The sequence below is a fragment of the Centropristis striata genome, chromosome 22 (genome assembly GCF_030273125.1).
Source record: "Centropristis striata isolate RG_2023a ecotype Rhode Island chromosome 22, C.striata_1.0, whole genome shotgun sequence".
Lineage (NCBI taxonomy): Eukaryota > Metazoa > Chordata > Actinopteri > Perciformes > Serranidae > Centropristis > Centropristis striata.
In genome coordinates this window covers 11,789,349-11,804,590 of record NC_081538.1, presented here as the reverse complement: position 1 = coordinate 11,804,590, position 15,242 = coordinate 11,789,349, and the positions used below count along the sequence as shown (strand labels likewise).

The 15,242-nt window shown below is 38.1% G+C and overlaps 1 protein-coding gene across 3 annotated transcripts in view; it reads left to right on the top strand.

The window, feature by feature from the left end:
- The window catches only part of tafa5a (TAFA chemokine like family member 5a), a 175,751-nt gene that overhangs the window by 103,413 nt on the left and 57,096 nt on the right, over nucleotides 1-15,242 (top strand). For all 3 annotated transcript variants that reach the window (XR_009389667.1, XR_009389668.1, XM_059325636.1), the window contains exon 2: nucleotides 2,529-2,678. Coding sequence is in view for 1 of the 3 variants with exons in the window: in XM_059325636.1 (XP_059181619.1) it covers nucleotides 2,529-2,678 (150 nt within the window). In the remaining 2 variants the exon portion in view is untranslated. The remainder of the gene's footprint in view (nucleotides 1-2,528; nucleotides 2,679-15,242) is intronic.

Below are 15,242 nucleotides of genomic sequence, written 5' to 3'. Positions count from 1 at the left end.
CACCCGAGGGCCTCCACACACAGACAAAGGTTAATTTGCGAGCAGCAAGGGCCCAGCTATGAGGCCGAAGGTCACCTGATTGAATACATGGAGCATGTGTGTGTAAGATGGGGGGGCTTGGCAGCAATTACAAAGTTCATCAGTATTCATGTGTTTCATTCATGGCTAATGGGTACTTTACCTTCAAAGAGGTGTTCTGATAGGATGTGGCCCTTAATGAGAAATAGCTGGTGGGTAGTCTTTAGGTAGATGGAGTTTAAAAGTAATTTCCTCATTGTCTTTTAAAGTCCCTTCACACATGTAGTCACATCTGTGAGCTGCTCAGTGCCTCACAGTTTTCCTCTGTCAGCCTCTGAGCACTTCCACTGGAACTGTTGGGGGTTAAGGATCTTTGGTCTGTTAAACCTTAAAGAAGCCACATCTCTTTTTACATGAATGTGAACTAGGTATGCTTGGATTTTATTTTTTATGACCGATAGCTGACCCTTTCTAACTGATCATTAACCGTTAACAGACAAGGAGTCAACTGAGTCTTAGTTATTCTGTAAATACCACTTACAGCCAAAATGACAGCTGTTGAGTCTTGGTTTAACCACAGACTGTATAACACATAGACATAGTCTCTCTGATCCATAGGTTTCTTTAGAGCCTTTGTGAAGCTCAGTGTGGTGGCTCTGACTGTCGCCATCTTGGCAGTGCCTGACTCCCTAAAATGGGCAAAAAAGTGGAGTGTGGGTGAGCTGAGGCTGGCTGAATGCTGCAGCTAGCCACCTGTAACGCCACCCACCTGTCACACAGAGCAGTCATGCCTTTATTAACATAACAAATTATGCGTCAGCATAATTTAAATTGTTGAATTTTATATAAATCATCTACTTACCAAAACTGTGTACCAAACTTGTTTTGGACAATGTTTATTTCTGCTGTAAAGTTGGGCATTTTAACATAGGGATCTATGGGGATTGACTCAAAGTGGCCATTGGAGGAAATGCAGTTTTTGTAAATTCTGGGTGGGCTTAATTTTTCATCTCGGTGGTTGCTGCTTGGCTTTATCCTGTCTAATTATCTATTGTAAATTAGCTTATGGCATTTTTGCATTGGATTTGGGATCATTGCAGAAAATAAGTTAGAATAATGAACGAAAATAACGTTCTGAGACGCCTGACCAATCCACCCTGTGAGTCAGCGCGCAGGGCACTTTGCCCTCAGTAACGCTCAAGTGACACAGGGCAGATCACTATGGCTGTTAGATGTGGTACAGTTTATACCCCTTTCTTTTCCAGTTTCTTCTTTCGGACTTAGCAAACTTATAATATGTGTGTCGCGCAAAATGTAAATTCTAACTGTTCCCGCTGTCATGTCTCAATACCTTGCTATGTGTGGAAACGCCAACATACGTTTTTTTCTGTTCTCCGTGATTAGTATGCTAGTGTGTGTAAACTGTTCAGGTTGCGACGTAATAGTCGCTTGAGTGACTTTAAGAGATTCATAACGAAGCACCTCTGTAATATTGCTGTTGCCCGGGTTTTATGATACTGATGAAAGATGTGTTGATAGTTCATAACTTGTGAAGAAACGTGTATTTGAGTTGAGCTACAATTGTGTTGAAGCGTCGACTGGCAGACTAGCTAATTGAATAGCTACAGGTGAGGCTAATTGTCTGTTGTGTTTACCTGTGTGATGCTGTCATGGGAACTAGGCCAGTTCCACTTTAGCCATAAGTCCATATACATTAATGTAAATCACTCGTTTATTGTTCATGACGCTGGTCTGTCATGTATGATTTATACCTTTAATGTGTATTGTACAGTCAAATGCTTATCTTTGTATACAGTCATGGAAAAAAAATATTAGACCATTGTTTTCTTTAATTCATAATTTAAGAGCTGATATCTAGCCATTTTCCATGTTTTTCTTGATAATAAGCTATTTTTGTTGTCATCATTATATTTGTAAAATGTACCTTTAGTTGTACCAGGCATTAAAATGAACAAGAAATTCATGGTCTGGTATTTTTTTTCCATGACAGTATGTTGAAATGTTAACCCTGTGGACAGATATACTATGGCCTGTAATGAGTAAATTGAGTAAATAAATCATCTAGATTTGTGATGCAACGCATATCTGATTTTGTTCTTACTGGACCCCAGTAAACAAGTCTGAAGTATTTAATTTTTTAAATTTTTAACAAAATCCTTGCTTTGTAGCAGGCTGTTGACATGTTCACTTCTGCTGTAAAGTTGGGCATTTTAACAGAGGGGTCTGTGCAAAATTAAAATGAATGCTGTTACAGTCAATAATCTAATCAAATATAGTATTTGCACTAGTGTCAGTGGTTCCAATGAGGCCCACTGCCTCGAAGTTGGTGTTGTTTGTGCCATGCCAATTGAGCTCCAAAGGATTCTGATTAATGACAGCGCTACACCATTGAAGATGTGACAGAATACAAATGTAACAGGAGTTTATTTTGCCCTGTTTATGATTTCATCTTTCTGACCTCCCATCCTGTGGTGCAATGTCTTTTCCAGGCCAGCTGGCAGCGGGGACATGTGAGATTGTGACGCTGGACAGGGACAGCAGCCAACCACGGCGGACCATCGCCAGGCAGACGGCCCGCTGCGCCTGTAAGAAGGGCCAGATCGCTGGAACTACAAGAGCCAGACCTGCCTGTGTGGACGGTAAGAGGAGGAGGAGGGGGGGGGGGGGGGGGGGGGCGGGGGGATCCCAGCTTAGCTCGCTTGCTTTAAGGGGCCACTTCAGTGAAAACTACTCAAACATGAGTACAGTTTTCCCGAGGCATGTCTGACTTTTACATTGGATTATGTCGGTGTTGAAGCACATGAAGAACATTAAGTGTAAAATTTAGCAATAACAAAGTGCTGAATCATGTCATCAGGGCAGTTGGGGCTTTGGCTGTTTTTAAGACGGGGCTTAAGGTGGATAAACCTACAATGTGGAGCAAAGTGGATCACAGGGCTGTCTTTGTGATGTTAGTAAAGCCTGCAACAAATCAATTTACAGTTGAATCATTTTTAAAAGTGGCTGCAGGGGGGTTTCTAAATCCCCCACCAACAGATGGGCTCATATTTCATGGAATAGTGACAGTATTTGTGCTTTAATGTCTGCTTTCGCACAGAGTGTTTTCTATTAATATTATTATTAATCAGTTGGTTAACAGAAAGTTAATTACAACTATTATTATTTATAGTAGTAATAGTGTGTATATATATATATATATATATATATATATACACATATGCAAACATGCAAAACTAGCCATTTTGAAGTTTGAAGATTTTTTTTAATATTCTCTGACATTTTTTAGAACATATAATTATTAAATGATTTAAGAATGGTTTTGGAGAGAATAAAGCCAAATTCATAATAGAATTCCAATTTTCCATGCATGTTTACATTTAGAAGACATTTTGTCATTTGCTTAATTTATCACTTAATATCATTTCTTATAATATATCTATCTATACACCATTACTCCACTATAAATTTGTTTGAAAAATTCAATCACATCAGATAAATATAGTTTTCACTGAAGAAAGAAGAGAGAATTTCAATAAATAAATAAATAATAGCAATGCACTTTATGTACAGTGGAGAGGAAGAGTGTCATCAGTTGTTGCCATGACTTTCCTTACATACAGTCATGGAAAAAAGTATTAGACCACCCTTTTTCTTCAATTCCTTGTTCATTTTAACAACAAAAATAGCTCATAAAAGTTTTATCTAAGAGCTGCCATCTAGCCATTTCCATGGTTTTCTTGATAATAACCAAAATCATTTTCAAGAAAACCATGGAAAATGTCTAGATATCAGCTCTTAAATTAAACTCTTATGAGCTATTTTGTTGTTATCATTATATTTGTCCAAACAAATGTACCTGTAAGTGTACCAGGCATTAAAATTAACAAGAAATTGAAGAAAACAAGGGGGGTCTAGTCATTTTTTCCATGACTGTACGTCTAATAGGGAAGAAGCTTTTTCCTTGAGCCTCTGAGTCATTCCTCTAGTCACCATTCTGCCTCCATGACAGCTCAAAGAGTCTTCAGACGGGCTTGAGCGATGCTGTGACTCTGGGTTTTCTTACATCTATTTATGACATCTTCATTGCAACCCCACTGCCTCTTACGGTCCCTGCCACCGAGTCGCTCTATGTCTCACATGATGTGGCCTCCCTCCCGGGGTGGGAGTGGAGGTTATGTGCTCAGGTGACGGCAGAATAAACAGCTCTGTTAGTTAGGAAGGACCTGCAGTGAGCTCTACCTCGTGATGTCTTGTTTTGCCCGTGATTCAACTGTGCCTTCACAGTTGTGTCTCCAATTGGAGGAGCTGCCTATTCTCAGCGCGCTGTTTGAATGGTTTTACCTGCTGATCAGAAGAGGAGGAGGCTTTGTAGAAGTGGACAGAGGCTTATTCCTATTTGTGTGGCAGGCACGACATTTGAGATTTCCTCTGAATTCAATTTCTTCCTTGGGCAAAACTGCTTCACACAGAGATTTGTGCACTTTGTCTGAGTCCTATAAAGAAAAATCTGATCTTGTAGACATGGCCACATGCCCAGCTGCTCTGTGGAGTCGCTTTGCTGTCCTTACACATGCCTAAAGTGTATGGATGCTGCATAAATCCACAGTATCCAGATAATATCAGGTGGTATTTGTCACAACGTGGGCTCTGGAGACCTGTGGCATTTTGTGTGGGCTTGATACTACACTCCTTCTGAAGAGAGCTTAGGCTTATCAGCTGACTTTTTTCGAGACCTGCGCAGGTGGATGGCAGGTGTTGAGGACCGCAGTGCAGCCAGCTACGGCAAAGAAAAATAAATAAATGAAATGAACCTGCAAATAATACTCAGTTGTTTTGTCAGTATTTTTATTGACGATAAACTGTACCAGCACGGTAATGAACTTAAGGCACGGCAATTTTTATTTCTGCACATTTCATACAGAAAAGCAATTCCAGGTGCTTGACATAATGCATCAGTGCAAATAAAACCGTTTTCAAGAAATTGAAGAGATAAAGCAGAAAAATAGATAACAGACACGTTTAATGACAACGTTAATTTGGACTCTGGGAAGTTATCAGATGCTGCTAGATGACCTGAACGACCCAGAGGGATTACACTGTGATAATAGACAGTTAGAGCTGGGTTGGGGCCTATAACTTAAAATCGCATGTATTAATTTTTTTTTATGTTTATCATTTTTTCATTTCTTTTAATAGCTTACATAAAATGAACAACTTTTAATTTCACACTACTTCAAAAATACTACTAACAAAACTTCAAAAATCACAGAATTTGAAGAATTCTAAATCCCATATGCAGGTTTATTTTACATATAACAACTACCTTTAATTATAATGTTTCCTAGTAGATATTTTTGAAGTATGGGGTAAGGCTGGGAGATCTTGAATTCCATTTTCAATTGGGATTTTAGCTTTCATCAATTATGAAAACAAGATAATCGATAATTATTGTACTGCAATTTTTTCCACAGTGCTCTTGTTTTGTCTTGTGCTGAGTAATTGACTGGAATATGATAAACATACAGAAGTTTAACAATATATACGTTGAACATATATATAGGAGTTTTCAGTAGGTTTTGCAGTGGATTTTTTTATCTGATCTATTTTGTTCTAATTTATTTTTTATATATTATGGGGGGTCATGTTGGTTGTGGAAGTGCGCCGCGGCTACAATATAATATTAATATATATAATAATATATATATAATATTTTCTACTGTTTAAATGTGTATATGTTTATAAATTATTTATTTATTTGATTTCTTTAAAAAAACATCACTTTAATTATCCTAAAAGTTAAAAAAAAATCCTGTTAAAAAGACAAAGTTTTCTTTAAAAGTAAAAAAAAAAAGCATGTTATTTCCATAGTAAATGAGTAATCATGTTAAATAATTGTGATTATGATTTTTTTCCATAATCAAGCAGCCTTAGTATGGGGCATAAGTGGCTCTTGGTGGCCATTCAGTAAAGAGGCACTGGGATTAAATTTCAACTTGTGTGGAGTCTGCTGCGTTTACCGAATGTTCCTGATTACTGCCACAACTCAAACACATACAAGCTGATTTGAGACCACTCATAGGCGCGAAGGTCATTAGGACTACTAATTGTAATTGTAAGTATGATAATTAAATAATCAGAAGTGTTGTAATGTATGTTTGCAGTTACATAACCTGTTACAGTAAATAACCTGCATAGTCTCACTTCACTTCTTGGCAGTGGGGTTTATTGTATAACAGAAAAAAATAATTTAAAAAGCATGCAGCCAATCATGATATTCATGTCATTGACTGCAAAGAGCTGTCTCGAGGTAAAAGTCAAGAAACAAAAGTCTCTTATGCCACTGTCATTTCACAACCAGTTCCAATACCAGAGTTTTATTTGTTCTCATCCATTTCACAGCCGTCCACAAAACTCAAGTAGCTAGCTAATTGATCACACACAACTATAAATATGAACTGAAACCACCAAAGTACACTCAAGTAGTGCAATTATAAAAGTACACTTTTAGGATGCTTTTATTTGAGTCCTTCCATTTTCTTCTATTGTAAATTTAAGGTCATATATATTCAAACAGCTCCAGTAATATTTGCAGAATAATATTTTTTGCTTCTGTCACATTTTAGTCATTGTGGCCTTGTTTTTCACTGCAATATATTAATTCTGCACGTCTATGGAAACAGCACAACCATGGTTAGAAGTAGGGAGAACTCAAAACTGTCTTTTGTGCAGTATAACACAGTTTAAATAATAAAATAGGGGCTCAATATGTTATACGTATTGACCTATGGTATTTTTAAAGCCTCAACGTAAAACCTCTCTTGTCCACTCCCCTCTGATCTGTGTAAACCGCCTGCATTTAAGTTCATATGCTGAATTTTTGTCATGTTACTGTTGGTCTCAACTGAGTTGTGCTGAGGAGTGCAGAATTTAATGAAACATTTTAAACAAGACATTTTAATGAAATATTACTATTTTAAGGTTAGATTTGGTTATTTCTTCCTTCGTCACGCATGATATATTCAAAGACTAACGCTAAGTTCAAAATTGGACGACGGTGCCTGTTTTTATACTTTCTGTCTCTGAACAATTAAGTCATTTTGGCAATTTATTAAGGAAAACATGATTTTCAAGCCCACTGGTGGAGTTCAGAGGGTTAAAGTGCAATTTTATATCTGGTTTTGATAATTTAACATATGCATGTACACAAAGGCACTTCTGTGTGTGCATATTTTCCATGTCAGATAGCAATTTACCATTTCCTCCCATATTCTTGCATTGCTTCCCATAAAAAAACAACAGACCCACACCCACGTACACACACCTTTATTGCTGTTCATATTACAATATCCCACAGCTTGATGTTATTGCCATGCAAATCTGAGATGCTTGTCTCCACAAATGCAATCTTATTTGTTTATTCAGACTCAGGCTCTGCTCACTTTGGGGACACGGAAAGAGAACGAGCGCAGCAGAGAAAGCTGACATAAAAGACCCCAAATGCCACAAATGGGATTTCAATCAGTTTTAATCTACTTGAGTCCTTGAGGTCCGCTCTCTGTTGTAATATGCCTTTGCCTTGGCCGACACGATCTGTGTCCTTCATGCTTCAGACTCTGCATCCCATGCACGCGGGATAATCCATAGCTCCATCAGCGGACTCGCTGGCTTCCAGGAACAGTATGTGGTAATGAAAACAGAGAGAGCGCTGGAGTGCCGTTGATCCTGAAGAGTCACTCTTTGTTGTTGTGCATTTCTCATCTTCCAGTTGCTCTTTGTGTGTTTATTGCTTTGAGGAGGTGAAAATGGGAGATAAGCCGTCGACATGATAAGCTCGTCCATAAGGAGAGTAGCTCGGGAAAAAAAGACAACAAAACCTTCACAAATCAAATCTCTGCGGCATGAAATGCTGTCTCACTCTGACCCTTTCTCTCTCTCCATTTCTTATTTCTTTATATCTGCTCTTTTTTCTCTCTCTCTCTCTCGCTTTCACACACACACCCATACAGTCTCCTCTCTCTTTACTGTACTCTACCCATTTGAGGCCTATATCACAGCCTAGTGTTGCATAAGTACACCCTCTCTCATCTGCAATTTCATGCTCTTGAGCCTTTTTACCTCTGTGCTTGATGACTTTAAGAGAGCTGATATTGATTCTTATTAGGAGGGTGAGAGACCGAGAGAGGCTATTAGAGAGAAACAGAGAGTGGCCTGCTCGTGGCGGCTGCAGGAAAAGAGTGACAGAGCTGCAGAAAAGGGGGCAACTCCAGGGACGTAGAGGAGCTTGTTGAGGGTCACTGGTTGTGGCGGTGGCAGTGCTAGCTCAGCGGGGAGTCCCTGCCTGAGGTGAAGGTGTTTGTGTTTGCTCTCCTTTAGCTGGGATGCTGACATTGATAAAACCCTAAAGGTGACCAGTTTTGAGAGGTCCGCAGATAATACCGCAAAGAAACATTCCCATGCATGCTGGTTTGAGAGAATGACACAATAGGAGCGTAGGATTGACGTCTGCCACTCCCGTCTTATGGAACTGATCCACTTTTATTTTATTAAATGTATCAATCCACAACGGCCCCCTGCAGGTTTTCACGCTTCAAGCTTGTTTGTATTGCTTTTGGTGAACCATAATCTGCACAGACAGCTGTTTAAATCACACAAATATCCCGCTGTATATGCGTTTTGAACTTATTAACTGTATCTAAATTGATTGATCAAAGCTTCCAGTCCGCCTTTGAGCTTGCCTGTTTCTCTACAAATCAAATCAAAATAAAATCAGTTAATCACCACATACAAAAGCTGTCGATTTCTTCCCATGAAGCCAACATGAAAGCTATTTTATTATGGTTAAGTGGATTTCTGCTGTCAGTCAGTTTGGCAAAAGTGGGCGAGCCAGCCACTGTCCACTCAGCTTCCAAGGAGTGTTGGGAGAGACATGAGTGAAAAATGCTTTCTTTATGGAGTCTCACTTCCATTGTGGATGCCCAGTAATCCACATCAATGCAAAAAAACAAAGTACACTTACTCAAATACTGAAAAACAAAATTATTTCCACTTCACTTCGTTTTGCAGCTGTGGCTCGGATGGCTCGCCCATTGATTGGAAGGTTGGTGGTTCAATCCCTGACCATGACAGTCTGCATGTCGAAGCATCCTTCAACCCCAAATTGCTCCCAATGCTGCTCCATCAGTGTGTGAATGGTTATTTATGATGATGGCAGGTGGCACCTAGTCAGGCAGCCTAGGCCACCAGTGTATGAATGTGTGTGTGAATGGGTGAATGATGATCTGTAGTGTAAAGGCGCTTTGAGTGGTCGATGTGATGCGCTATGCGAAGTCCAGTCCATTTAACCAAGTATAAGAATTTCAGGATGACAATTTTCATACAAAAAATGATGGAAAATATGCAACCCTGGCCTAAAAATGATGTTCGCATACAGCAGAATTCTCACTTATACATGGTTGCCCTTAAAGTTGAAATTATTTTGTTTTCACACACAATCCTCTGTTAATTGTGGTTTTATTTATTTATTGATATGTTTGGAAGAGATTGATTAATAAAGTTTTGAGAAGATATTAACTTTATCCGTCAACGATAAATCACATTGTCACAATTTCAGATTTCATGGAAAGATGTAAAAAATATTTTATTACAACATTATGATCAAGGTTGTATGTTGAGGGAAAAACATATTTTCTCATAGATTATGGTTGCAGTTTTTAAACACAGTTTTAAAATTGTTAATATTTAACTATTTGATAAACACAAATGGAAAAGCTTAAAACAGAGTTGCTGAAAGGCTGAAATGCATCAATTGGGCTTAATTAAGTTAACATCTTCAAGTTTCTGTCAACTTCAAATGTGAAATACAACCTAAATTTCTAACATGGCTCCAAAATAATAATAATAACTCTGACATGCTTTATGTTCAAACTATGCAAATCAACACATCCTTTCTATATAAAACCTCAGACCCCTTTGCATTAAGGGAGTTTTTATTTTGTGGTCACAATTGTGTCCCTTGACCTCCAAACCTGTAACTATATACAGTATACGGCTTCAGCTTGTTCCTGGCTGGCAGCTGGTTATTGCATCAGTATTAATAATCCTGTAATATCTCATATATATATGCATACTATATCTCATATATATATGCATAATATGCATGCATTACACAATCAAAGGAGCATTTCTGTCTGCAGAATGAGTCATTTTTATACTTGAAGTGCATTTTGCTAAAGCTTTTGGATGTAGGACTTGTGCTTGTAATGGAATATTATCACTGTGTGGTGTTGTTACTGAAGTAAAGGATCTGAGTACTTCTTCCATTTCTACTTACACATAACTTGCATCGTCATATCTGTAAAGCTGCATTGCGAGCCATGAAAATGACTCTAATCCCGCTAGATGCACATCCCTGGGTAGCTTGCATATGAGGAATTGTTCCAGTGAATCAGGCGGTGATAGAGACAACAGTATGCGTCAGTCTCAGTCTCTGGGCTATTAGACCGTACCAGAGCTCCAATCATACTGCATCAGCCCACTGGTTTGATTTGATGCAGGGAGGAGAGGAGGGGGCCGCGGTCTGTTGGGGAAACATGTCATGTCAGCTCCGGCAGCCAGTTAGCAAGCTAGCCGCTACCGCAGCGCTGTCCAGAGGGACCGGGACTGGAAAAGATGGTCCAGTGGTGAATGTTTAATGTCGCTCCTTCTCTTGATTTTCCCTTTCCTTTGGCCCTTTCTGTTTCACATACACACATGTACGGCGCAGACGTATAAGACTGATGACCACGGGGCTGCGGCCTTGTCAAAGAGAGAGGAGCGGGAGAGGGCACGCAGATGGGGACCGCAGCCTGAGGTGGGTTGCTTCTCCTTGGGTGTGCTGGTTTGGAGGCTGTAGCCTCTAAACTGGAGCGGGACACGAATCACACGGCACTTTTTATATACAGATCACACCCACGATACACATCCAGCATCTATTTTACATCCTGTCTTTTCTTATTTAAACCGATGCTGTCGACAGAATGCAATTTTTCCACTCCAGAAACCTCCAATTTATAATTTGGTATTGCTTAAACGTGGCATAATAATAGATTTTCCACTTGCTGTTTGATTGCTTTTGTTGTGTTAAAAGACACAAGTCCATTCCTTTATATTCATAGTTTCATGCACGTTACAATTTTGCCAGCTGAAATTGTTGTTTTCTCAGTTTTCCCCACATCAGAAATAATTTTGAAGAAAGTGTAATAAGTGCAATTTTGTCCAGATACTATACTATTCATTTTGGCATCAGTTTTTTGTGAACTGATCCAGTATTTGTGTTGTTTCTATGAGGTCGAAATTGTATATAAGCTTGGTGTTGCCTGTGATGCTTTTTACCAAATAACATGAATTGAAATAAATGCAGTCATCCAGTAACAGAGGAAGAAAACAAATGCTAGGCTGTATATGATATAGCAGGCATAATAACAAAAGGAAACCATTTCAAACGGCTGCAACTGACTGATTTTAAGGTCACTGTAATGGAAGAGACATACTGCAAAAGCTCAGTTCTGATGGGACACTGTGACACGAAACATGATGGTATAGGTTAAAAATAAAAACACAACTTCTGGAAGGAAGGAATCTATTTTATATTCCCTCTGTGAATTAGGTCAGAGAATAAAGTGTCAGAGTGAGATGAAGAAAGGTCCGGCTGTGCTTCCAGGCAGGGGAATTACATTTTTACTGCTATGTTTTTAATTTAACAACTTCTAAGTTATGTTGCATCAATCACAAGCTAAAATTTGTAAAACTTTTATTCAGAATTGAGCAGTTGGAGATTTATCAATTACAATATCACTGTTGGGAACAATCAAGGAACACAATATTTTCACAGTTATAAATAAGGAACTCTTTAAGGAATTAAAACAGAAGGTTTTTTATTATTATTGAAACTTTAAACCACTTTTATTGAAAGTACATATAAAAGTTCTAACTTTTGGGAGTAAATAAAATATTTTATACTTAATATATAATTTTTCAGTATTATAGATAAGCAAATGTACATGGTATGATATCAGTTTTCATACCACAGTATACATTGAAAGTGGAATTTTGCTGCAACCCTACTTTTTTATTAAATTAGCTACTTTTTACGTATCTGTTTTTGACCATTTCCAATGTGGGAATAAGCAGATATTTGATCATATTACTTGAAAGAAATTGCTTTTTATATAGTTAAGCTTAATTTGTGGGTCCATTTTCCTTTACACGTGTGAGACAGAACGACAACTAAAGTCCCTCTCAGGTGCATTTGCATGTTCTTTTTGCTACGTTCTCTCTTTTTCCCCCTTTTTTTTGGACCTGGACTTTTTTGGAGATATTAATGCAGAGATCTCCCTCAAGATTTTGTGGGTTTATACACAGAGAAATATTGAGCCAGTTTATGCTTAATTGTATGACAAGCAGAACGCCTGTGTTCTCCCCGCAGGGTGAAATAGCTGGTTGGACATGCAGGTTTTTGCCCATTTCCAGTGGATATTCCATTTTAACTAACTGAATTGGTAGTTTAATAATTAGCGAGGTTATTCAATAATATTTATGGAAAATAAATTGTTTTAATTATAAATTAGTTGTATTGCCTTATTTTTGGGTCAATTTTTATTTTTTACGTCAAGAAATAAGCAAGTCATTTTCCAAAATTCCCTTTCAGTGGTGTTTCTGTTATTGGTTTTAAAACTACAGGAGCTTCCAGAAATTCTGAACTAAAGATGTTGAATAAGAGTTGCTGTTTTTCAGATCTCTTCTCTCCTTCCCTTTACACTCCCTGAACATTATTGAGGCAGATTGCTCCGACTGTCAAGCCAGCAGCTTTACACGGTGTGAGTGAGAACGAGAACCAAAGTTCCAAACAAGTGTCTGTGTGTGTTTTCTCAGGGTTTTTTTTTCTCCTCCTTTTTTTGGGCACTCTGAAATTTTTGGAAAGTATTAATGCCAAGCTCTCCCTCCAGAGTGACTGATATCAAAACAGCTTCTTTGTGGGTTTACATGCACAGAAATATTGAGCCGGTTTGTGTTTTTGCAGTATGACAAGCAGAAATATAATACAAAGAGAGCTAGTGTTTTCCCCGCAGGGTGAAATGGCTGACGAGTGGTGCACATTAGCATAAAAATAATGCAAAGTGTCTGCTCTGGCTTTCATTCTGTGGTAGAGTTACAGTAAGTTTTCCATCCATTAACCTTGTGTTATGTTGCTTTATAGCCCTCCTTCCTGCCCAATTCCTAATAATGAAAATCCATTTTACGGATCTTTAAAAAATGACCTGTTTTTTCAATTTCTCATGGATGAATGACTTTACAAAATATATGCATAAACTGAATATATATATATATATATATATATATTCAAGTATATATATTATGTTGTTCACACCTTCTTTAAAGCCCATGTCTATGATGCATTATAAATATACTTTGCATTATAAGGTGCTTATGGCACAGTAAGATTCTAGTTATCATTACAATTATCATAGCACACTATAACACTTTTTTTAATGACTTATAAGGTCAAGTACCATGATATTTTATAAATGCCTCACACTTTTTTGCAAGGTCAAGTCTATAATGCATCATAAACACACTTATGATGCGTTATAGAGTTAGAATCAATCCCAACTCTACCCTAAAATCACACAATTATGCGTAACATCGTAATAAATTAAAACTATAATAACTTTAATACACTATGATTCTTGCAAAAATAGGTATGATAAAATGACTAGCAATCATAAATAATAATAATAAAGTATTACGATACCTTATATGTCACTATAAAATTATTTTAAAATGTTACAATTGTTATAAAGCATTCTTAATATTCTTTGGTGCTTATAACTGTATCTATATAGAGCGATAAGTGTCTTGCGATAAGTGTATGATTAAAACGCTACAGACGTGAGCATCATTAAAAGTGTTACCATTAGTCTTATAATGAAATACCTCATCAAAGACACCGAGGTTACATTACTTAAGAAATTCCCTTTCACATCCATCCTCAGATGATATTGAGGTTATGCAATCCTTGAAATTGTTGCCACTCTCCGAGCACAGACTTTAAATGGCTGATAACTGAGCTAATGTATTTCATTACATCTTACTTTGAATCACGCGACCATTTTTGCAAAAAAAAACTGTTTGCTGCCATTCCTTTTTCCTCCCTATGATGGATGTTAATGCAGCTGCACATGAATAAGTAGTCCCCTGCATGTGTGTGCAGGAGTAATTTCATATGCATACATTGACTGTAAATATTTAATATCTGGGATGATATAGCTCATACAGATGCCATAATGCATTCAGACGGGCTGTTATGCTCTTTCTTAATGAAGCTGCATTATCCACATATCCCTTCTGCCCGAACCCATTGCACTCGCCGTTCATAAATCTAAAGGCGCAAGGTGATGAAGTGGACCCAGGTGTTCCAAGGTTCTGAGTTGATGATAACGTCAGAGGTTATTGATGCCCCATTGTTGTGCATCTTGCTCTCTGTGTTTTATTATAATTAATCCGGGTCCAATGAGAAAGAGGCCAGTAAAGTCCTCTTAAAAAAAGTGCTTGATAAGCACATGTGAATATAATGAAAGGCAGTTAAAACCTGCATTTACCTGCAGCTTTCACTCACTTTGGCTCTTTTATTTTGACGCATAAAGCCCGCGTTACTTAAGCAACTGTGAGTCACATTATGTTATGGAGGTGGTGGGGGAAAAAGAATTGTATAATTCTTTCTATGTTCCGTGCTGATTGAATGCCAAATCATTCATCTGAAAATCAACTCTGCACTAAGTGTTCATGAAGAGGGATGTTGGCTCGGTAGATTGACTTCATGTGCTGCGTCTGGCTTTCAAATGAGCCATCAGGCTCTTGTGTTGAAGTATTACGGAGCTCTTCATAGAGCCGGATTCTTAGCAAGGCCAGCACACCAATCACTTGGTAAGCCCATCAGAGTCGTCCTAACATCTCGGCCTTATAAATCCTCAAGAGCTAATGTGTCTCAGCTCAGCTGTCACTCACTACCGCCTTGTCTTTTACATCCTTTTAGAGCACACACACACACACACACACACACACACACACACACACACATAAAACAAAGACACATGCACTACACACGGCAGCACACGGATTAAATAAATGACTACATGAAAAAGGCAGTCCTTCTCTTTCTCTCTTTC